Source organism: Poromitra crassiceps (genome assembly GCF_964638095.1).
Source record: "Poromitra crassiceps genome assembly, chromosome: 5".
Classification (NCBI taxonomy): Eukaryota; Metazoa; Chordata; class Actinopteri; order Beryciformes; family Melamphaidae; genus Poromitra; species Poromitra crassiceps.
In genome coordinates, this window is record NC_139642.1 from 49,269,563 (window position 1) to 49,294,412 (window position 24,850).

A 24,850-nucleotide genomic window follows, 5' to 3' on the forward strand; every position below is an offset into this window, starting at 1 on the left:
AATGTGTTATTGTAAGTCGCTTTGGATAAAAGCGTCTGCCAAATGACGTAATGTAATGTAACACATATGATCTCATCACACACACACGCAAGCACGCACGCGCGCGCGCACACACGCACGCACGCACGCACACACACACACACACTACCAGTCAAGACTTTGAACGCAGCACTTTCTTTTTTTAAGATGATGAAAAACACAAACAGTACATTCAATGCTATATGTCCAAACTGTTGACTGGTAGTGTGTACATGTGCACATACAACACACAGCAGAGTTCTCATTTGTCCCTAACACCCCCCCCACACACACACACACACACACACACAGCCCATATAAAGCACTGCTAAAGAGATTAGTGATGGGACCGATCCGATCCAATATCGTTATCGGGTGCCGATACTGACATAATTCACAAATCGGATCGGAATCGGGGGTTTATTTTTTTTTATTTTTTTTTGCAATTCCAGCGTGGGCCGCACTTTGCCCATGTATAATAGTATCCTTCTTTGCCTTGTATATTTTCTTAATTTTGTCTGCTTTTTGCGAGGTATGTTTAAAAAAAAATCTTTAATTGGCCAAATCTTTGCCTATAATGTATATTCAAGAAAAATATCGGTATCGGCATAATATCGGTATCGGCAGATATCCAAATCCAGGTATCGGAATCGGATCGGAAGTGAAAAGATGTGGATTGGTGCATCCCTAAAGGAGATAGTCTCATCATTTAAGTGATTTAGGTGATACTCGTCCCCGCTAGTGGCCCCACCGCAACAGGCCATTTATGCAGGCCATTTACAGGCAGAAGGCAGGAAGATATTGACCTCCATAATGAACGACCCTGACATTTACATCAGCTGCTGACTGATGTGTACTTATCAGGCAGACGCACACACCACACACACCCTACCCACACACACACACACACACACACACACACACACACACAGCACACGTCACGCACACGCACACACACACGCACACACACATTACGCACACAGGATTGATTTGGGTCACGGCAGAGATGACTTATAGAAGAAGTCCTATCTTAAATGGAGCAGCTTGTCTCTGGGCCGCTCCGCTCCCTGTGTCAGCGGGCCCAACACACTGGCTAGTTAAAGGGCTCATCTGACGCCTGACGCAGCGAGGTCAATGCTGTTTTCAGCTAGGGGGCGCTGTGGGGAGGCTGAGGTGGTGGGGGTGGAGTACCAGTGTGAGTAACATCCCCCTTGTGGGAGCGGGGGCCTAGATCAATGGCCTGACATGATGAAGCAGGGAAGGGAGGGCTGTGCGAGGATGGAGATGGGGGAGTAGAAAGACGGATTATAGCATCCAACACGCAGCACGATGCAAACAAAAGAGGAGAGGAGAGTGGGTGAAATGGAAGATGGGCTGCCACCAACTGAGAGTCATGGTGAGAGAGGGAGAATAAATAGAACAAGCCAATCGTAAACATGTTGTCCCCCACCACACCAGTGATGTAGATCCACCCTTGGGTCAGTCCCATTCATTGTCAATGGTGCCCCCTAGCGGCACAAAGTCAACATTACAGTGTGACTAGCGGATGGACGGAGAATCGATCCATAGTCCCCCCTTTGGTGGGGACAATAATGGAGGGAGGAGAAAAACGGACAGAGCAAGACAGCATCACGGTGACCGTAAGACAATTCACTGAGAGAGTTTGAGAGCTGAAAAGTGCAGAGCGGACTGATGGTAAATTTCTTTTCTACAATAGCTACCACATAATATAAAAAATACACAATTGTAACATTCAATTCATTTATTTACAATCATTACTGGTTTCAGAATACATTTATCCTTCCGCCACAGAATATAGTTCCATTGACAGTCCCAGGTTCACTCCGTGACAACTCAAGCTCAGCCAGTTCTCTCTCCCCAATTTCACCATGTCGTTCTTTGTTCACTTCACCTTCATCTTCATCTAACCACTGCTCAAAACTCAATCCACCCAGTAAATCAAACGTTACTACGAAATCGGACATTTCCTTGTTAGAGATTTGTAGACTGACAGGCTAACAGTGGGCGGAGTCAGCACAGGTGTTCTTCATTCATCAGGGAGCGGAGTGATACTGCGGTTGGAGCCGAACTGTAGATTGTTGGCCTATTTACCACTGTTGCTAGCCAATCAGAATCCAGTATTCACTCATGCTGTTGTAGAAGGGACGCTTTGCGATGTCTTGGATGTTCTCAGACTTCTATCCTCCATTATCAGGCGGGCTTCTTCCTTCTCTGACAAAATCGTCCTTTTCCCTCTTTTTCTTCTGTGTGATAAAAGTCATATTTCTCCTTTCTGTTCCGTGGAATCTGCCACCATTATCAGGCTTTTGGCTGCTGCTGTACGTTAGACAGAATTTATTCTCCTACTACGCCGTTCTATTTGGAGCCTCTCCAACTCATTACTGAGTCATTATACAGTACAGTAGTATTAAAGATTAAAGTTACCATTAAAGATCCATAAAACATCTGTCTCTATCAAAGGGGCAGACTTGGCTCTGACTTCTTCTGGCTGAATCCATAAGTGAATAGATGATGAATCATCCATTCCTTTTTTTTGTTTTTTGTTTTTATATCTGAACAGCAGATAATATAATATAATAAATATAATTGCAACAGGGCAAAAGACAAAATGTGCGTAGCAGCAGAAATACAAAAACACCACATAGCGGTGCCTTCAGAATGGTAAAATGTGGTACTGTAGTGTAGAGCACTGTTAAGTTATCCTTTATTTATCCCCATGGGGAAATTCATCCTCTGCATTTGACCCATCCTCTACTAGGAACCTTCCTAGAACTAGGAGCAGTGGGCAGCCGCAGTGCAGCGCCGGGGACCAACTCCAGCTCTGGAGGGGCCCTCATTAATGTTATCGGTTACACCTGCTTTACTTCCTGCTTTACCACAATCAAAACGATTGTGAACACGGCCTATGGGCTGTGAACGTATCACTCGCACGCTCTATAGCGGTTTCTCAATTTTCTCTGGCCAGAGAGCACCAATTAAAAAAAAAAAATCAATACATTTCTACTCCATAGATGACTTAGTTTGAATAGACCTTCATATTCACAGAGGCAAAACAATTATTTTGCCACTGAAAGGCTTTTTTATAATGAAACCATAGTTGGAGGACTGGGCATTTTGATGGCTGTGTATATAATATTGACATTGACATATTCACATCTGACAACAGACTTACTCTCATCGGGGTTGGGCGAAGCGAGGATGGCACTGTGCTTCCTCTTTACCTCTTCAACTTTCTCTGCCAGAGACTCAATGAAACCACGGATCTCCTCCACCTATCGAGAGAGAGAGACATAGAGGGAGAGAGAGAGAGAAAGACAAACAAAAAATGCTTTTTTCGATCTGCACAGTATACCAAGGCAGGTAGCATGAATAATTCATCTGAGTGACTGAGAAACCAAACTCAAGAAGATGTCCTTATCACATTAGAGACACACTAGGAGTGGAGAGGAGCAGGTTCATGCCAAGTAAGGCTGGGTGGTATATGGACCAAAAATCATATCTCTGTATTTTTAGGTTGAATGGCCACGCACGCGCACGCACGCACGCACGCACGCACACGCACACACACACACACACACACACACACACACACACACACACACACACACACACACACACACATACACACGCACACACACACAAATGTGTGAATTTAGGGACTAGGGAAATTATGAAAGAAGGCGTTTGGAGAGTGTAACCTCCACCAACACTGAACAAGAGCTTGCTGTAACACATAATTCCTACTGTATCACTTTAAATTTTTAATTGCAAGTTTCTTGAGCCTGCAAAAATACCCTCACGCTTCAGAACCAAGGGATATATCTTCCGACAGGCGCTATCCCCTAATAGCGCTTGGGCACCAGTTTGCGCGTGCCTTAAGGCATGGGAAGATAGCAGTCCGCCTTGCGCCGTCCGCCAGGTGTTCTGCCGAGTTTTGCTCCCCCGCCCAGCAGGAAAAAAAGCATCCCCACCTCACGGGAGCTTACTTGTAATCATTTATACAGAAATGTAACTGTTTAAAAGTGATATAATCGTCTGGTAGACGTGACCTCCCTGATTTCTAAGTTAAAACAGCCCTGAAATATGTTGGGGATGCAATTCTCGGCCGGGATGCGGAAACGTTCACGGCACCTGTCGCAGATGCAAATTAGAGCCGTGCCAAAATCATCTGCGCCCCAAAATGCCTGCGCAAACGGGATTTGGGCGGTCTTAACTACCAGAATTATTCACAGGCGTGGCCAGGCAAGGCTGGGCAATATGTCAATCAAAACCAATCAGATTCCCGTCTCGCAATGGCTGTTTGCGCGAGGTTGCCTCGCCGAGGCTTGCAATATGCTGTAATTCTCTCCATGCGTAATAGAGTGTACTCACTCGTGCGAGGACAGAGAGAGCTTATTGACCGATCGTCTGTGGTGCCAACGACACAGGCACAGGCATGCTCCCTTTTTCGGGAGCGGGGAACATAGGACCCGGGGAACATAGGACCCTTTTTCGGGAGCGGGGAACATAGGACCCGGGGAACATAGAACCCTTTTTAGCAGGAGCAGGGAACATAGAACCCGGGGAACATAGAACCCGGGGAACATAGGCATGACCCCGGAAAACGGGAGGATTTCCCCCACGCTGACCCCATTGACCACGCGTCTCTGACGAGACACCGCCTGAATGCATCTATCCACCAAATTGGATGAAAATCAGTTCATACATTTTTAACACGTTCACTGCCAATGACGTGTTAACACGTCAAAAAAAATCCAACGGTTGACTGCCAATGACGTGTTAACACGTCAAAAAAAAGATTTTTTTTTTGACCGTGGGATGTGCATCTAACCCTTTTACATCTCTTATATAAATATTGGAGCCACCGAACGTGTACAACCCATTCCACCGACCCACTAAGTGGCGACAGTGCTCTCCAGACTAGAGGAAGGCAAGCAAAAAGCAGTGTGAGGAAGCCATTCTCATGAAAATGGATTGGCGAAAACGCTTTCGCTTTCGCGCTTGGGAGCTGGCGGTGCGGGATTGCAAATTTGCATAATAGATTACGGGTGGAACACACTTTGAAACACGCAGCATAAATAAGACCAGAATCGCAAAAGCTTCATCAAAGCTCTCAACCCAAACCCCAAGAAACGAGCGAGCCCATCCAGACTTGCCCAGCGGCCGCCAGCAGACTGGAGCAGCAGCAAAGCAGCAGCAGAAACGAGCTTGTGACACGCCCGCTGCAGCCAAGAAGAACACACACGGAGGGAGGAGTTTGAAGGAGAGGGGTGTTTCCTGCTGTTATGGAGGAAATTACTGTTCAAAACTATTGTTTAGATGTCTGACGTCTTACTGATGCCAAAAATGAATGGTTAAAGTGACTGTTCTATCGAATTTCACAAAAAGCTATTTATCTCAGCTTAAATTTTCAGACGCTGAAACCATGCTGTATTCAAGTGCTAATGCCTACATAACTACTAACTCTACAAACTAACTCTTTTAGACAGAGAAAGCACACATTCTATTAGTTCTTTTGAGATATTTTGTGTTCACAAAATCTTAGCAGAAAAGAATCCTCGGGTCTTGAAAGATGAGCCAGAATCCTCAAAAAAACCCTCTGGCAGAAGCTACCTACAGTAAAAAAAAAAACGGCTGGCAGTGAATGTGTTAAGATATCCTGCTGACAGACAAGACAGATAAACAAACTATAACGGCTGCAAACATCACCTCCATGGCGGAGCTAATAAATCAAGATAAAGTTGACTATTTCCCTGCGTCTCTCTCTCGCATACACACTTATATAAGCACAACATTAAATATAACTGAGGCGCGGTGAAGAAACTGACCACAGAAGTGCAGCACACACCTATATCCTTTTAACTAACCAGTCTCATCTGCCCGATGCTCATTAAGAGCCAGGTTTGGCATTCTAACCTATCATCTGCCCCCCCCCTCCTTACCTCCCCCTCCAGCTGTGCTGTCTCTGGCTCAGGCAACAGCTGGAGCAGCAGCAGGTCACATCTGTCAGTGACTTCATCAGTCTCTGCTTTCATCTCAGTCTGTCATCTACCGCCGTTTGCCCCTCCCTCCACCAATCACTTTCCCCCGCCTCCACGTCTGCCTAGCCGTCATTCGCCTATTCACCAGTATGTCCATCTCAGACTGTGTCTCTGCATCTTCGATTCCGTTTTGTTAGTCAACTTTTCCTCCTCCTTCGTTCGGTGCACTTTCCTGCCCGTCACGGCCTTCTTCTCCCTCCGCTCTGCCCAGGTCGTTATTCTCTCATTATCTCCTTAATTAACTGCTGATTGGATCTCTTTTTTTTATTTTTATAATAAAGACATAATTGGCTCTTGAAGACCAGTGGGAGACAGCAAGCCCCGCTGTAGGTTTGTTGGAAAGAGTACGCCGTGGTGTACTCGGTGGTGTGTGTGTGTGTGTGTGTGTGTGTGAGAGAGAGAGAGAGAGAGAGAGAGAGAGAGAGAGAGAGGGAGAAAGAGTGAGAGCTAAGAGAGAGGCAGGAAAATAGGTAACACTTTATAACTGCACACTATTAAGCATTAGTTAAGTATTAATTCATCATTTACTGTATAAAGCATTGTTCATACATTACAATTGTAAGGCGTAGATAGATAGTCCTCACTTTAGATGAGGTCACACAAAATAGTTGACTAACTACCTTAATTACATGGGGCGTCTCCCCTGACATCTGATTGACCACCCCAATCATGAAGGGGGCGGCGTCTTTCAGAGGCTGTAGCATGCGTGCTCACTTTTAAAGCTAGAGTGAAGAGCCTGGTATCCTTTGAAACTAGAAGACCTGAGGCATCCACATTGGTATCAGCCAGGTCATGCTAGCTTGTCCACGAGGGGGCTACATAATGCTCCAAACTTAGGCTAAATATTGGCAAGGGAAAAACTACCATGGCCATTTTTATTTTTTATCGCATTTTTATCCCCCATTAGTGCTAATTTAATGTATTTATCCTGGTTGCTGCTCCACCCTCTGCCGATCCGGGGAGAGCCGAAACTGGCTCCATGCTTCCTCTGAGACATCAGCCAGCCGCTTCTTTTCACCTGACAGGGGAAGCTTCACCGGGAGGACATAGCACGTTCACGCTATTCCATCCAATTCCCCTCCCTCCGAACAGGCGCCCCTAACGACCAGAGGAGGCACCACATTAGCAACCAGGATATTGCATGTTTTGGTGAGGGGTTCCTATATGAAGGAAATCCCCAGGGGGCATGGGGAGAACATGCAAACTCCACACAGAAAGGCCCTTTTGCCGACCCCACCCGGGAGGTGGGCACTCGAGGACATGCGGACGGGCACGCACTCCTTCAACGCTCACAGCGTCCCAGGTGAGAATCGAACCCACATGGCCATGGCCATTTTCAAAGGGGTCCCTTGACCTCTCACCTCGAGAGATCTGAATGAGAATGGGTTCGATCATGGTTCCCTTTCAGTCTTCCCTTTACAGATAAAGTAGCATTTTTCAAAGCCTTGGTTTAATTACAAAATTGAAAATTAAAAACTTTTTTATGTAAATGCATACAGGCATAAAGGCATAAAGGCTGTGCTGCCCTACTAAAACTTCAAAAATACTTTTTTGTGTGCTGGCGCTTCCTGCTGTGACTTCCTGCTGTGACTTGTGTTTGTGCCCTGCACCGAAGTTATATATATATATTTTGGAGTGCGCTCACTGTTCACTTTTTCCCAGACATACTGTACACAATTACACATACATACTTGAGACACAAATAAACAGATACACATACTTAAGCACTGACACGCCCAACACACACTCATGCATAACACAAAGGCTTCTGTGTGACAACTCCACGTGTGACTATAACATAAAAACATTCCAATCACGACTCACACCAGACGCCTCTGTCAAAGCTGTGAAACATGTAAACACACATGCACAGACCTACAGTACTTGCTCCCACACACACACACACACACACACATGTCACTCACACACACACACACACGCACGCACGCGCACACACACACACACACACACACACACACACACACACACACACACACACACACACACACACACACACACACACACACACACAGGGTCATGTTTACAGTGTGAGTGAAGGACAGACTCACTGCCATCGTGCCAGCTTTTCCACTGACTCCTTAATTAACAAACCCAGTCGGGGTGAGAGCCTGATCTGTCCCCTCACTGTCACTCCCTCTCTTTACCATCTCCCTCTGACACTTGTTATTACCACTTCTCTTCTCTGGTCTCGCTCTCTTCTCTACACCATCACTCTCACCTTAAAGTCGAACTGAACCCGTTTGTCACGTGCATATGAGTCCGTTACTGAAAACAAAGTTTGTCTAAGATGACAGGTTGAGAGGCGGGTCATAGTATCATGTCGATGATTTTATTTGACAATTCTGCGGACTGGATTGGGCTTTGGCCAATCCTGGCGTGTTCCGCCTCCAAATCGAGTGGGATTCAGTGTGTTGTGGCGCTCCCCTCGGGAAGAGCCTTTTGACGGGAGGAGTGGAGGAGCTCAGCGAGCCGCAGGCAGCCAGCTGCCTTCGTGTTGCCGAGCGGAGAGTGCAGCACGTCGGCCTGGAATCTCCGAAGTGCAACCCCTGACAACCAAGCTCTCGGATGCGCGCGCCATTATCGCTGCTGTAAATACGATATCCCTGGAATGCGCGTTTTAACGAGCCAGTTACATTTCTTTGCATTCTTAGAGATTAAAGTTTTTGTTTTTTGTTCATGTTTCTAACAATTGGCCAAGTTAGTAGTTAGTTTATGGGATAGGAATTCTGCCAGATGACAGGCACTAGGCGCCATTTTCTACTTCATTTGGAAGAGAAAATTATCCTGAAAATTTATGAAGATTTGATTGACAGCTGCATGTCGTGATATGATTGGTTGAAATGGGGTAGAAATTTGATAGTACTAGGTGACGTCAGCAAACTGTACATTACTGTTATCAATGAAATCTTGAAAAATTAACTTTCTATGTGAAAAAGTGTGAAAAACGAAAGAAATTAGATTGTTGTGATTTTTTTGGCATACATTATTAAATAGGTGCACTGCATAGCCAGGTATTTGAACTAAAAGAAAATAAAAGTCATTTCTGGGTTCAGCTCGACTTTAAGCTCTCTCTCTCTCTCTCTCTCTCTCTCTCTTCCCATCTCCCTCTGACACTTGTTATTACCACTTCTCTTCTCTGGTCTCGCTCTCTCCTCTACACCATCACTCTCACCTTAAGCTCTCTCTCTCTCTCTCTCTCTCTCTCTCTCTCTCTCTCTCCCTCCCCATCTCCCTCTGACACTTGTTATTACCACTTCTCTTCTCTAGTCTAGCTCTCTACACCACTCTCACTTCAAACTCTCTCTCTCTCTCTCTCTCTCTCTCTCTCTCTCTCTCTCTCTCCATCTCTCCAGCTTCTTACTCTCCAGCTGTTCTCGGTTTAACCCTCCTTCTCAGCGTTTCACTCAGCCCTCACTTTCATGACAGCAATGTGTAAGAGACAGAAACACACAGGGCAGATACAGAGATGGAGTAGATACAGAGATGGGCAGATACAGAGATGTACTGTAGATACAGAGATGTACTGTAGATACAGAGATGGGCAGATACAGAGATGCAGATACAGAGATGGGCAGATACAGAGATGCAGATACAGAGATGGGCAGATACAGAGATGGGCAGATACAGAGATGGGCAGATACAGAGATGGGCAGATACAGAGATGGGCAGATACAGAGATGGGCAGATACAGAGATGCAGATACAGAGATGGAGCAGATACAGAGATGCAGATACAGAGATGGAGCAGATACAGAGATGGAGCAGATACAGAGATGGAGCAGATACAGAGATGGAGCAGATACAGAGATGGGCAGATACAGAGATGCAGATACAGAGATGGAGCAGATACAGAGATGGAGCAGATACAGAGATGCAGATACAGAGATGGAGCAGATACAGAGATGGAGCAGATACAGAGATGGGCAGATACAGAGATGGAGCAGATACAGAGATGGAGCAGATACAGAGATGGAGCAGATACAGAGATGGAGCAGATACAGAGATGCAGATACAGAGATGGAGCAGATACAGAGATGGAGCAGATACAGAGATGGAGCAGATACAGAGATGCAGATACAGAGATGGAGCAGATACAGAGATGGAGCAGATACAGAGATGGAGCAGATACAGAGATGTAGATACAGAGATGGAGCAGATACAGAGATGTAGATACAGAGATGGAGCAGATACAGAGATGGGCAGATACAGAGATGTAGATACAGAGATGGAGCAGATACAGAGATGGAGCAGATACAGAGATGCAGATACAGAGATGGAGCAGATACAGAGATGGAGCAGATACAGAGATGGGCGTGTCAGCGTGGAGGATTGATACAGACAGTTTGTCAGCGGTGAGGAGCAGTAATGGAGCAGAAATTAGAGGAGACGAATGTGAGAAAAGTGACTGCAGGCGCTGGTATTCCCACAGAGCCAAAAACACCCACCGATTCTTTTTTAAAGTCATATTGACTTTGGCAAAAGCAAATAAATGACCAATATAGAGTAAACAATAGAGAAATCAATATGCACAACTAGTGATTTAAGAAGACCATCTTGTAAAAGATAAATACCGTAGAGACAAATAATAAGAGACAATAGAGTATGGAGGACCAGGAGGGTCTTACGCTAATGAATAGAGTGTCCCCTTAATAATTATCCAATTGTACAATTAAAAAGAGTAATTTCAAAAAGAATTCACAAATGACGTATTAATACATCATTAAAAAGTCGTATTTGGAAAAGGAACTTCAAAAACATCCATTAAACAGTGTATTTCAAAATGGAATTACGAATACATCATTTAAAACATCATTTAATACATTGTTTCCTTATTCCTATTCGAAATAACCATTTGGAATTGTATTTGAAGTCACTATATTAAATCCCCGATTTGAAATAACGATTGGAAATGCCATTTACCCATTGCATGACACTTTTGGCCTTAGCCTAGAAAAACTGTGTAAAACAATGCAAATTAGACATGTACTTTAATTTTTAATTTGACATACCTTGTAGGCCCTGGAGAGTCTTAAGCTAATGAATAGAGTGTTCCTTTAATAATTATCTAATCGTACAATTAAAAAGAGTAATTTCAAAAAGAATTCACAAATGACGTATTAATACATCATTAAAAAGTCGTATTTGGAAAAGGAACTTCAAAAACATCCATTAAACAGTGTATTTCAAAATGGAATTACGAATACATCATTTAAAACATCATTTAAACAGTGTATTTCAAAATGGAATTACGAATACATCATTTAAAACATCATTTAATACATAATTTCCTTATTCCTATTCGAAATAACCATTTGGAATTGTATTTGAAGTCACTATTTCAAAACCAATTCAAAAAACCGATTGGAAAACCATTTTGTTTTAACATGACACTTTTTTGCTCTTTGTCCCCAGCCAAACAGTGTCAATCGTGAATCCATGGTCCTAATGCAAATGAGCCATGTAACAGGCTCTCTGATTGGCTAGAGGGGCAGTCCACTGAGCCAGGCTCTTTCGTGCCTCAAAGCTCTCTAGCCAATCAGAGAGCCTGTTACATGGCTCATTTGCATTAGGGGGCTCAATTCACGATTGACACTGTTTGGCTGGGGACAAAGAGCAAAAAGTGTCATGTTAAAACGAAATGGTTTTCCAAACGGTTTTTTGAATTAGTTTTGAAATAGTGACTTCAAATACAATTACAAATGGTTATTTCGAATAGGAATAAGGAAATTATATATTAAATTATGTTTTAAATGATGTATTCGTAATTCCATTTTGAAATGCACTGTTTAAATGATGTTTTAAATGATGTATTCGTAATTCCATTTTGAAATACACTGTTTAATGGATGTTTTTGAACTTCCTTTTCCAAATACGACTTTTTAATGATGTATTAACTCATTCACCGCCAATGACGTCTTTGACGTGTTATCAGCAATGGCCTTCCCCGCCAAGGACGTGTTTGACGTGTTTTTGTTTTTATTGGTGCAGCGCCTGCAGCAAACACTTGCCCAGCCTGTCACACAGACACAGGTCCCTGCCTTCAAAGGGTAGCCGACAGCACGCGATCAAACACATACCGCAGCTGTTGTTTTGAAATTGAGCCAGAGGAAAAGCAGAGAACGGGTAACGCTTCCTTGTGCAGACAGGAGAAACGCAATTGAAACGCCGAGCTGGAGTCGCCTTCCTCTGTGCCAGCCAGGAGAAAACGGGAGAAAGTAATCAAGAGATGTGTTTGATCATCGGAGGAATGAGGAAATGATCGATCAGTTTGCGAGGGCGGTGAGGACGTGTTGAATAGCCGAGGGGAAAACGGGAACGATCATAGATATGACAGGGAGACATGGACGAGGACGGTGTACCAGAACAAATCAAAATAAACACAGGAACAGCTAGGCAGCAGCGGGCAGAAGGCACTCACAGCAGCCCGCTGTCCTTCTCAAGAGCTCTTCAGTTGGTTCATGAAATCGCTGGGCTGCTCGCCCTCCAGTGTTGCTCCTGGCCAATCCCAGCGCCACAGGGCGTGGTTATTGCTTATCCTATGTTGGGTTAGAAATCTAAAAGGGGGATCGTGTGTGTGTGTGTGTGTGTGTGTGTGTGTGTGTGTGTGTGTGTGTGTGTCTGTCTGTCTGTCTGTCTGTCTGTCTGTCTGTCTGTCTGTCTGTCTGTCTGTGTGTCTGTCTGTCTGTCTGTCTGTCTGTCTGTCTGTCTGTCTGTCTGCACACTCACACCGAGTAAACTGTATTGTTGAATGTAAAAAAAAAGCACTTCATGTGTGTATATATATATATACCGTAAATTCCGGACTATAAGACGCACCGGTGTATAAGCCGCGGGACCAAAATTGACTATTTTTTTCTTCTATAAGCCGCACCGGTCTATAAGCCGCGGGTGTTTTGATGTTTAATTACCATATGAAAGGGTTCGTGCACAGAGAGGAATGTCGGGAAAGCGATGGCTGTTTGGGGAAGCTCCCATTTATTAACATTTCAACAAAACAAAACAAAAGTCAGGTCACTAATCCCCAGACAAAATCACACAACAATAGGCTATATGTGCAGCAAACCTGTAACCAGAGAAGTCAAGTCACTAATGCTCGTCTTCCTCTTCTTCCTGCGTACTGAAACCACCAAAGTCCTCATCTTCAGTGTCGGAAACGAACAGGTTCAGGGTGGCTTCGTCAACCACTCTCCTCTCTCCTTCATTGTCACTCAAAACCAACGAACTCCTCTTCATCTATAGCTGTGTTTCCATTACAGTTTTTCGCAAAAGAATTGCGATATTTCTACAACTTCGACAATGTACAATTGCGACTTGTAGGCGTTTCCATTGAAGTTGCGTTTGAGTGATTCCCCGTTGCAGCAGCTGCCACAGTGATTACGCACGGGGATCTGCCCCATATCCCGTCCCCTGCATGCTCAAATCCAACCAATGGTCAATGGAAATCCCAACATGAAGTTACAATGCATATAAACGAGCCTGATTATCAATTCAAAAGAAAATGAGTCGCAAAATGTTGCTGGCTGCGTGAATGCAGTCAGCGCGACAGGCAGAGGAAAAAAGGTAGCCTAATAGCCTACAACTGGTCCGATTTAGAGATGGAGGGGGGAAAAGGCTGATTTGGTTCTATAATTGCACCTGAAACGTGTGCAATGTATTAGCCTACTCACAGTCACTGTATTCACTTCAGACAGCACCACCGCACCAGTGTGTGCTTTTCATCCTCTCATCTCGCCGCTGTGCCAAATGCGCGCACACAGGCAGCCTGCTGTCACCATGGACCGATTTCTGCCATTAAACATTATCTAATTTGCCCGGCTACGCTTTTGCACAACACTCGTCTTTCTGCTAGGTAGCGTTGCTTCAAAGTTTTCCACTTGCTGCGGAGGTTTTGACACGGCTATCGAACCTTACTTACCAAACTTATTTTCCGCTCCTTTTCCAAGGGATAATATGGGTCACATGACGTGCAAATGCGAAAAATGTGTTTCCATTACACTTTTGCGATAAACTGCTATATCGACACGTCTGAAAAACCACCTCATGATCATCTACTGCTCGTTCTCATGCTGTCGAGAACGAGCAAAGCTTTTTTTTGGTGAAAGAATCCTCCAGGGCGCTTCTTGTTAACAGTCCGAGTGAGTGGCAGGTCGAACGTCAAAGGCACTTCATCCATATTTATGATCTGCTCCGGTTCGATGGAATATTCCTTGATCTTCCTTTGTGTGAATTCGCCGAAGTTTGTGATTTTCTCCTGGTAGTCGGGGGAGGGAGTTGATGGGCTTGTGGCCGTTTGCTTACCGTAATTACCATATGTAAGTGGTCACGCACAGAGGGGATTGTCGGGAAAGAGATGGCTGTTTGAGGAAGCTCCCATTTACCGTATTACCGTAACATTTCAACAAAACAACATAACACAACACCACCGTTGTTTATTTTTACAGTGCACACAGTGTCCGCGGTGTGGTGAAAAGAGGGCAAGAGAGGAAATTAAAACAGAAGTGGATTTATAGTTAGAAAGAGTGCTAAAAAAGAGAGATTTTTTTTTTTTTTTTTTTTTTTTCTGAAAAAATCCATAGATAAGACGCACCGTTATATAAGCCGCAGGGGCCAAAAAACGGGAAAAAAGCCGCGGCTTATAGTCCGGAATTTACGGTATATATATATATTTTTTTTTTTGTCATTTGTGTCCTAACGAATAATATTTACATGTCTGATGTCAATACAGTTCAAAATAAAAGAATTGAGAGTGAGTTATGCCTGAGATTGTGCCCTTTTACAAAAATGCTTTTTTCTCCCTTTTCTCTTCCCAGACAGGCTTTTTTGGTGAACATGGGGTGTATAAAAAGGGTTATAAGTAGAGTACAGAACATGCTAAAAGCTAACTTTCTTTTTGGGGGTGAAAGTAGAGACTTAGATCTTCATTTCGAGGTATTGGACATCACTGTAGTCCTAGTACAGAATTTACTGTGGGTCTTGAAAGATGACCAAACATTATGGAAATACTTGGCCTGTGCCAAAAATGCCAGTCAGATATTGGCAGTGAATGAGTTAATACGTCATTTGTGAATTCTTTTTGAAATTACTCTTTTTAATTGTACGATTAGATAATTATTAAAGGAACACTCTATTCATTAGCTTAAGACTCTCCAGGGCCTACAAGGTATGTCAAATTTAAAATTAAAGTACATGTCTAATTTGCATTGTTTTACACAGTTTTCTAGGCTAAGGCCAAAAGTGTCATGCAATGGGTAAATGGCATTTCCAATCGTTATTTCGAATCAGGGATTTAATATAGTGACTTCAAATACAATTCCAAATGGTTATTTCGAATAGGAATAAGGAAACAATGTATTAAATGATGTTTTAAATGATGTATTCGTAATTCTATTTTGAAATACACTGTTTAATGGATGTTTTTGAAGTTCCTTTTCCAAATACGACTTTTTAATGATGTATTAATACGTCATTTGTGAATCCTTTTTGAAATTACTCTTTTTAATTGTATGATTGGATAATTATTAAGGGGACACTCTATTCATTAGCGTAAGACTCTCCTGGTCCTCCATAATAGAGAGAGAGACAATCATCGATACAGATCAAATTATTGCTTCCTAAGAGAGGACGTGTGACATTGTTATGATAACTCTGAAGCTGACAGCAACGCATTCAAAGGAAGATAAGGACAGAGAACACAGACATGTGAATGGAACAAGAGTCTGAACCATGATGATGAAGAAAACGAATCCGTAAAAACTAGATGATACACACTCCACAAAAGCAACGCTGTCAACTTGTTCTCTCACCGTCTACATAATGCATGTATGTGTGCATGCATTTTAAATACATGCAATACAATAAATATGAATTCCACAGCCAATTCTTCCGATTTCACTCAGGAACCTGCCTCAGTCTTTGCCCTGTTTGAATATTTTTCCTTTGACTTCTAATCCGCTCACTGTAGGAGATATGTACAGTATCAGGTCCATTAAAAACGCATTACGGACGCAGCCCACTTTACTCACAGAGGAAGATGTCGTGCAGTAAAGTCAGCCTGACTCCATACAGTATGACTGATGATTCACAGTCGGCTTCCATCACTCTGGGGAGGAGATGTCACAACTGGTGTTCCACTGAAACGGGGCCCCCTTCTGAGAGCCTGGGCCATGTTCATTTTGTGTTCCCACCACATGTGCACAGCGTGTACAGGAAAACACACTCCCAGACGCATGCATAGATGATGCAGTTTTAAAAAGGCCTGCTGCATATTAGATCAGCATGCATACAGAAGAGGTTGAGGGGAAATGACTGAAATCATGAAACGCTTTATGTTGCTATAGAGAACCGCAGGAATGAGTCCGGAAGTATACTTCCGGGTTCATCAGCGAAAAAGTGAATGGGGTTTTTAGAATGGGGATTTCACTTAAACGCATAAAATAAGGTCTGTGGTTAACAAAAGTTTATGGGAACGCAAATTTGGGTTCAGCATGATAATCTTCACAAACGTGAATAACTTTTATGACTTTTGGAAGGTAAATGCGTTGTTTTTACGCGATTTTTACAAAACGCTTCAAAAGGCATAGACAAGTTATTCACCTTTGTGAAGAGTATCATGCTGAACCCAAATTCACGTTCTCATAAACTCTGGTTAAGCACAGACCTTGTTTTATGCATTTAATTAAGTGAAATCCCCATTCTAAAACCCCACAGACTTTTCCACTGACGAACCAAATGGCGGCGATTTCTGGATGAAGCCTACAAAAATACGTCATGCCCGCGGTACTCTATCCAGAGCTGGACAAGGAGAGCGTTGTTTAGTGTTTGAATCAATAAAGGCCCTTTGAAATGAAATAAAATACATAACGATCCACGCCACAGCAGCAACAACATCGCTGGCTATAAATCATATCAATGCTCCCCAGAGGACAGAGATGGTATAGGATTGATTACACAGCTCTGTGAAGGGGGGGGGGGGGGGGACTGTTGGATTCAATATCAGGAGAGGAATAGTGCCTTGGCAGATAGTACTGTGCTGTGTGACGTGGGCAATAACAAAAGGTGGCACGAGTTATTAGTTTTTTATGAAGCCATTAAATGGTTCAATGGCAACAATAAAGAGTGAGAGAGACAGACAAAAGAAAGAAAGATGCGAGAAGGAAGCAAAGGAGAAGATTGAAGACCTATTAAAAGCTTTCCCTTTTGGTGAGAGAGAGACAGAGAGAGACAGAGAGAGAGAGACAGATAGAGACAGAGAGAGAGAGACAGAGAGAGAGACAGAGAGAGAGAGACAGAGAGAGAGACAGAGAGAGACAGAGAGAGAGAGAGACAGAGAGACAGAGAGAGAGAGACAGAGAGAGACAGAGAGAGAGAGACAGAGAGAGAGACAGAGAGAGACAGAGAGAGAGATAACTCACCTGTTCAAAGAAGGCATCCATAAAGCCTTTATCCATGCCCACGGCGACTTCATCTTCCTCCTCTGTCGTCTCCTTCCCCTCCTACACACACACACACACACACACACACACACACACACACACACACACAGTCAATGTAGAGTTATTACAGAAACATCTAAAAGAAAAAAGAATCTTTCATTTATTCATTTATAAAAGCACTGGAATGATGCTCCCTTGATGTTTAATTGCGACAGCTCGTTTAATTGAATCGAAGAAACTTTAATCAAAGCATATTAGGAATACGATCACAATACACGTGACTGGACTGCATGGAGCAAAACCATGTGAGGTTGTTTTTGCATAATTCAAGGTGAAATGTCACAGTATGCCCACCTCCCCTCCCCACCCGTCAACTGACGAGAAAAAAGGAGCGCTATTAACAACGCTAATAATTAGTACCATGGTTTGAGTGATTAACAAGTTGTTATTGAATCTGGGCCTAGGGAGGGACAAAGAGAACCTTGACTTTGACACACACACATACAGTACACACACACACACACACACACACACACACACACACACACACACACACACACAGACGTATAGAGAAATTGCACAATCATGTTCAGCTTTAAGTCTGTAAAAAGTCCCATTCTGGTCACGTATCTAATCTTCAAAAGCTATTATACGCCCAGCTTGAAGTTTGAAAACTTTCCGATGTCTGGGCAGTGATTCACTTTACGATGTCTGGCCGATGATTCATTCTGAATTATTATGCTCATTTCTAATCCCATATCTGCCATTACACATTGTCAGGGATCTCATGTGGCTCGATCTCATTCACCCAGCCACTGTCCAAACTAATTCAATCCTCCATTACCGGCCCACTGCTTCCATTTTGCTTATCAATGCTGTGGATAGGAACTGTAGATGTCGTCTTCCTCTCTCTTAAAAGACTCATCATTCTCATCCCAAAATTACCTCTCTGACTGTCACTGTGTTTTTCTTTCTGCACACAAAGACTAATCAGTGTGAGTCTGTTGGCAGTTGTTGTCTATTCTTTTATGCTTCGGGACTGGTTGGTGATACAGAAGAATCAGGCTCTGTATAAGATCTGACATAATGCAGACGACGACACACACTTTCTTTTGCTCTCTCGTGATCAAATTCAAGATTCACTTCAATAGCCAGCCACAGTAAGTAATCAGATTACAAATGTACCACTACAAAATGTACTTCCCCTTTCCCAACGCCATGCAGCTCAACTCTCCAGCCACTCCTCCTCCCACTCCCCCAAAGCCATATGTAGTTCAATCAAAGGCAAACCTCCCTTTAGTCTGCAGCGTCTGTTTGATACTGTACATTCTGTAACGTGCTAATCAGGTGGAGATGGTGCTTGTAATATATTAGCACAGAGCTTTGAGTGTCTTTGTCTGAGGCTCAGAGGAGAGTTAAGATGTATGACATGCTGTGACAGAGAGGGAGGCAGGGAGATAATGAAGGGAGAGCGGGGAGAAGAACAGAGGGGGAGAGAGAGAGAGAGAGAGAGAGAGAGAGAGCATGCGTTCTTGAGAAACAGGTGAAGTGGCAATTGGCAGGGAACAAAGTGAGATGAAAGCACGCTAATATTCTCCAAAGAGTTAATTTAGCCAAATTTCATATTCTTGAGAGTGTACTGTTGTTTTCCTGAGGTGAAACTGCATGTTCAGTCAGAGGGCGCAGAAAGACCAAATGTGCGTGTTGTTGGTGTGTAAGCAAGCAGCAGTCAAGACCTTGTGCGAATCCAGCTGCCTGGCAAGGTTAGTTATTTTAGGAGGGAAAAGAAAATTAACTATGCGAGCATCTGTACCATAGACTGTATAAGATATGGACGTCATGGCAGCTCCTCAAAAGTGATATCAAAACACCTCAATCGCCCCTGGCTGCAGTATAGGCCATATGTCGCGCCCCCTCCATGTTAGCGGATGGGACATGAGCCAAACTAAACAAGCGCAAATTCGTAATAGCTGCAACCACTATGCGAATTTCCAATTTTTGTGGACCGACCAACAGAGTGACTTATGGAGCTGCTGGCCGCAGCAAATTCATACTGGTTGTCCTCTTCCCTAATCCTGGATATTGTAGCCATAGACCAGAACTAAAACACTGAACTGGTCCTGGAGCGTGTGCTACTTATAGCCCTTGCTCGCACACTGCCGATGATGTCACAGATCCTATAGTGATGTCATCGGAGATGGTGACATTCCCATGTGATGGCATCGGTGATGATGGCATACTTGACAATGACATCATCTGCAAGAACATCACATCTCACATGATGTCACAGGTAGCATTGTGAGGTCATCGACGCAGTGATGATGATGTCATCCCACCGAAATGTCATCCAGAAGCAGCTTCCAGGGACCTAAGCTGGACCCAGAAGCCCAGAATCTGCTCTGGGGGCCGTCCAGCCAAAAGAGCAGGTGTGGGAGGAGTTTGGAGAAGCCATGAAGAATGACTTTTGATCGGCGCCAAAGCGGTTCTGTTTGTGATCTTCACGGACAGGAAGCTCGTACACCCGTGAGTAGAACTGCTGCTCCTTCGCATAGAAAGGAGCCAGTTGAGGTGGTCCGGGCATCTAGTAGTAAGGATGCCCCATGGTCGCCTCCCCCAGGCAGGTTTTCCAGGCACGTCCAGCTGGGAAAGGCAGACCGAGGAACAGGTGGAGGCGAGTGATTACATCTCTATTGTGGCCAGGGAAAGGGAAGTTTGGGGTCCATGCTGGATCTGCTACCTCCGCGACCTGACTCCAGAGAAGTGGTCCAAGATGGATGGATGGTTTCAGGAATCATGACAGAGTAAGAGAGAGAAGAATGGAGAGGAAGAGAGTGCAAGAAGGAGAGATGGAAATCCATACGGGCCATTCTTCATCATATCCTCCTTTGTGTTTGCATATTAAAGCAGAACGGTTTCCCATCTCTTTGTATTGAAGCCCATCACGCAAGCAGCTTCCTGCAGTCCCATTAGAAATGAGTCAGAAAAGATGTGTGAGCCACAGACACGGGACTGCTGAAGCCTCACCAGATTATCATAATACGGCTGCTGTAGGTAACATTCATTATGCATACAGTACGTGTGCTCATTCACACTCTCTCTCTCACACACACACACACACACACACACACACACACACACATACTTGATTTTGTATACATACCAGAATAATACAGGGATAAACACAATAAAAACTGAATTGGATTTTTTGGGTGAGAAACTGCCCACTGTGAGTGCTTATTTACAGCTCTGCTGCTCACACAACATGAATGTGCTCAGGTGCGGTATGACTGTTAAGCACCTGGAGAGGAGTGGGACCAACACGTTTCAAGTCCAGATCAGAGACACACTACCTCCCTCCCGCCTTATAAAAATAGAACAGCAACAACGCCTTCACCTGCGGCCGTACACAAGCCCTCACATTCACTACCTACACAGAGATCTATGCACGCATGCTAGACTAGTTAGTTGGCAGTGGAATCACGTATACAAGTTAATTTAGGTTTGCATTTGCTCTTATGTAGAGTGGCAAACTATGAGTCAATTCATGAATGAACACATAATTTCCCAATTAATTCAATTAAATTCTGTGAAATGTCGTTGTTGTTGTTGTGGTGGTGGTGGTGATTATTTTCTTACCACATATCTGAGATTACATGTAGTGGTATATATTATTAATATTGAATATCACAAAATGTTAAAGGGTATATTTCAGGTGATGTGATGCACAACATATCATTGTATAATTAATACTGTACATACATTAAGATTGAATGTATTTGGTTTGTTGCAATATCTTTTATTTGATTCATAATGTCACGTCAAGGCAACCTCTTGTGGAATTGCGTGGAATCTAATGGAATTCAATTATGTTGCCTTAGACCTGGGTGACATTCCAGATCACCAGAATTACAAGTAACCCATGGTAAGAACTGCCAGGGTCAGAGCATCAGTGTGCTGACACTGACAGTATTCCTGTTGAATCATAATGTAAGCTTAGAGCAAAGGCAAACATCAAGGTATTTCAAAGCCAGCTGAACAATTTCATTTTCCTGTCATATCTCTCTCTCTCTCTCTCTCTCTCTCTCTCTCTCTCTCTCACACACTCACTTGCACTCTCTCTCACTCCCTCTCTCCCTCTCTCTCTCTGTCTCTCTCTCACTCTCTCTCCCCCTCTCTCACTCTCTCTCACTCTCTCGTTCACATCTTTGCCAGTCATCTTCTCATCCCCTCCTGACTTACATGATTTTTTGCTTCTAGGGCTTTTCTGATCGGAGCTTGGAAGGGAATAATGTGATTGGTTTACTGGAGATCACCAATCCAACACTTGTGAATAATTCTATAATAAAGGTTAAACGGTTAGTGCCGCGCATTCTGGTGTTTAGTGTCAAGGAAAAATTAGAGAATGCGCGTGACCATGCCCACTAATAGCACTGCGCCAAGCCATAAACGCAAATTTAAGGCCAGGGGGAGAATAGAGCCCATTAAGGTGTAGAAATCTGTGTAGAACCAATAAGCTCAAAACCCAAATTCACACTTACATTATCCTGTGCGCTTAGCGCCGCCCAAGACCATTAAGATATTCTGTTTTCCAGTAGTAAGTAACAGTAAAGGGAGTTCATTTCATGGGGACTTTATGCCAAATTAACATCATCGAGTTAATCGCCCACAGCTCGGCTGCTGCGTGGCCTCGCCCGCTCTATTGGCATGCCCAGTGCACAATTGCGCAATTTCGCATCACTGATGACATCACTCACTGATGACATCACAACAATTGCTCGAGTGACCATCACTGATCACATCATGGAGTGACATCACTCAGCGCACAACTGTTCAACTTCGCACACAGCACTGCATTTGGGCAATCAGCTTTCTCTGTAAAAGCCACAAATCAGTGTATAACACCCTGCGTGATGATGTGAGGAGCTGTAACTCCATCAGCACTTTCAAAACCAACTTAAAAAAAAGTCTGTTAGAAGCTTCTCAGCTCTGTTCTCACTGACTTTGATATTCTATCTTCACGACTTGCTTTTTACAAGCATACATTTTGTGATGTGCTATTGTGTGTAGCTTTGTATTTTTTTGTATTATTATTTTTTAAATCTCTGTATTGTTTGTTATTGTACTGTTTCTTTGCTTTGACCCGCCAAGGGACTAGCCTGGTAACCAGCCCCAATGAATCCTTCATATGAAGAGTGATGACAAGCGTGATTTATATGGGGGCTGCTGGATACCAGGCTACCAAGGGACTACTACAGATGAGAATTAGTTTGCAGCTATAATCTGGTACGGTGCATCAAATGGTGACATTTATGTTTGAGCTGTAAAATAAATAAACAAATGACTGTATAAGTGATCACAAAGAGGAACATCCATTTTATTTTGCTGTATTTTTGTATGAATAAAGCAAAACTGCAGAGCTATAAGTGTCCTGAGTAGTGTGTTGCAGTAGAATAGCTCCTGGCCGAGGTGAACACAATGCGTTTATCAGCCCTGCCCACAGTTTGAAGAGAACAGCAGACACACAGAGAACAATATTGTGAGTGGGAGAGAGATGAAAACAACTCTAGTGGCGTCTTGTGAAAGTGCGTGCACGTGCACGTGCACGTGCGTACGCACCCCTAAACAATTTCGCCCTCCTGACCCTCCTCCTCAATGCCCTGCGCTCTGTAATCATCCTCCTCTGTCTTTCTCGTTGGTCCTGTCCATCATTCTCTGCTCTCTCTGCCTCCAGACCCAGCTTGGCTTCACAATCTCATTAGAGTGGCTGGCCCACACAAGCATGGACTCAGTTACCTTTGACTGGCGCTCCTTCCTCCCTCCTCTTCCTCTCTCTCTCTCTCCTCCTTTATACCTTTACGCTGTCTTTTCCCAACACCACCGCCGCCATTATCCAATCTCATCTTCCTCATCCAATCTCTTCCTCCTCCTCAGCCTGCTACCCCCCTAGCACCTCATCCCTTTTCTCTTTACCTGTCTTTAGCTCCTCCTCCCTATCCCCCCCCCCCCCCCCCCCCCCCTTCCTCACATCCATCTGACCTTTACCAGTGTACTCATCAAAGCGATGCCATTTAAACATGCTAATGCTCATTTGCAAACTGAAAGGTTAAACAATGGCTCATAATACGATAATAACGTGGTGGCCGTGCACAAACGAATGACAATCGATTTTAGGCCAGCGTTCAAACCACGTCCGCATCTGCCAATTCTCTCCGAGATAACTCTTTCTTTCAGAGCCTCCGATATGACGATTGACCTTTCGGAAAAGAAACAGTGGGCGCTCTCTTCCATTTTGGCTAATTAAGCATCTAATTAGGAGCTATGTGTGTATTATGGATACCTATCTGACAGACATGTGGTGGTAGATGCTCACTCACACAGTAATTGTTCATTCCCACTGGTCGACTCACTGCTCTACATGCATCTTTGGGGGGGTGGGGGGGGGGGGGGTGGGGGGTCGAGCGGTGTTGTTGACATGTCGGCTGAGCGGGTGAGAAAATGTCATAAAGCCTCGTTTGAAGCCTAATGACAGATCACACGCAGGGGGAAGAGATTGTGCTGTCACCCCCCGTCTCCCATCGCACACGCCCACCACTCTCCACTGTGGAATATATTCCGAGTGTCTCACATGATAACTCACTGCCCATGAAGGATTATGACAGCACAGATGCACCACTAACACAATTACAGAGGAACAGGGGGTGGGGGGGGAACAGGGGGGGGGAGGTATGGACGAGCTGAAGCATGGAAACAACGGAGGAAGACCAAGCAATGGGGAAATCAGCAATTATTACAGTTGACATCCGCATCTAGTTCAGCAAGGTCTTCTTCAGAGTCTTTCTTTCCAGCTTGCAAAGACTCCCAAGATTCACGCCAGACAATGACAGATGGAGCTACTTAGTGCCTCGTGAGGTCAAAGACAGTTCATGCGGTTTTTAATTATGTTTTAAAGGCCTTGATCTCCAACAAGTCTCTGTGATAAAAAGTGATATCTGTATGATATCTGTATGCCATCACAGCTGAAGTACTTCCTCTGCTGCTGTGGATTAGAAGAGGATGTGAACGAGAGGTCAGCACAGCAGCGCATTTATACAAATTAAATTTGGACGCTGGCAACAAAGACGACCGGGAGCAAATTCACCCACAACACATGATGACGAGGCTCAATTACACAATATTCTTCTCTTGTTATTAGGATCTCCATTAGCTGACGCTTACGTAACCGCAAGTCTTCCTGGAGTCCACAAAAACACACACACACACACGCACGCACGTACGCACGCACGCACGCACGCACGCACGCACGCATGCACACACACAC

General features: G+C 44.1%; 1 protein-coding gene across 1 annotated transcript in view; it reads right to left on the reverse strand.

Annotated features, from left to right (window-relative positions):
• stx1a (syntaxin 1A (brain)) overlaps window positions 1-24,850 on the reverse strand; it is a gene marked incomplete at both ends in the record, with an annotated part of 75,980 nt that overhangs the window by 41,869 nt on the left and 9,261 nt on the right. The window contains 2 exons of the mRNA XM_083637470.1: window positions 3,212-3,311; window positions 17,512-17,589. Of these exons, the coding sequence (XP_083493596.1) occupies window positions 3,212-3,311; window positions 17,512-17,589 (178 nt within the window). The remainder of the gene's footprint in view (window positions 1-3,211; window positions 3,312-17,511; window positions 17,590-24,850) is intronic.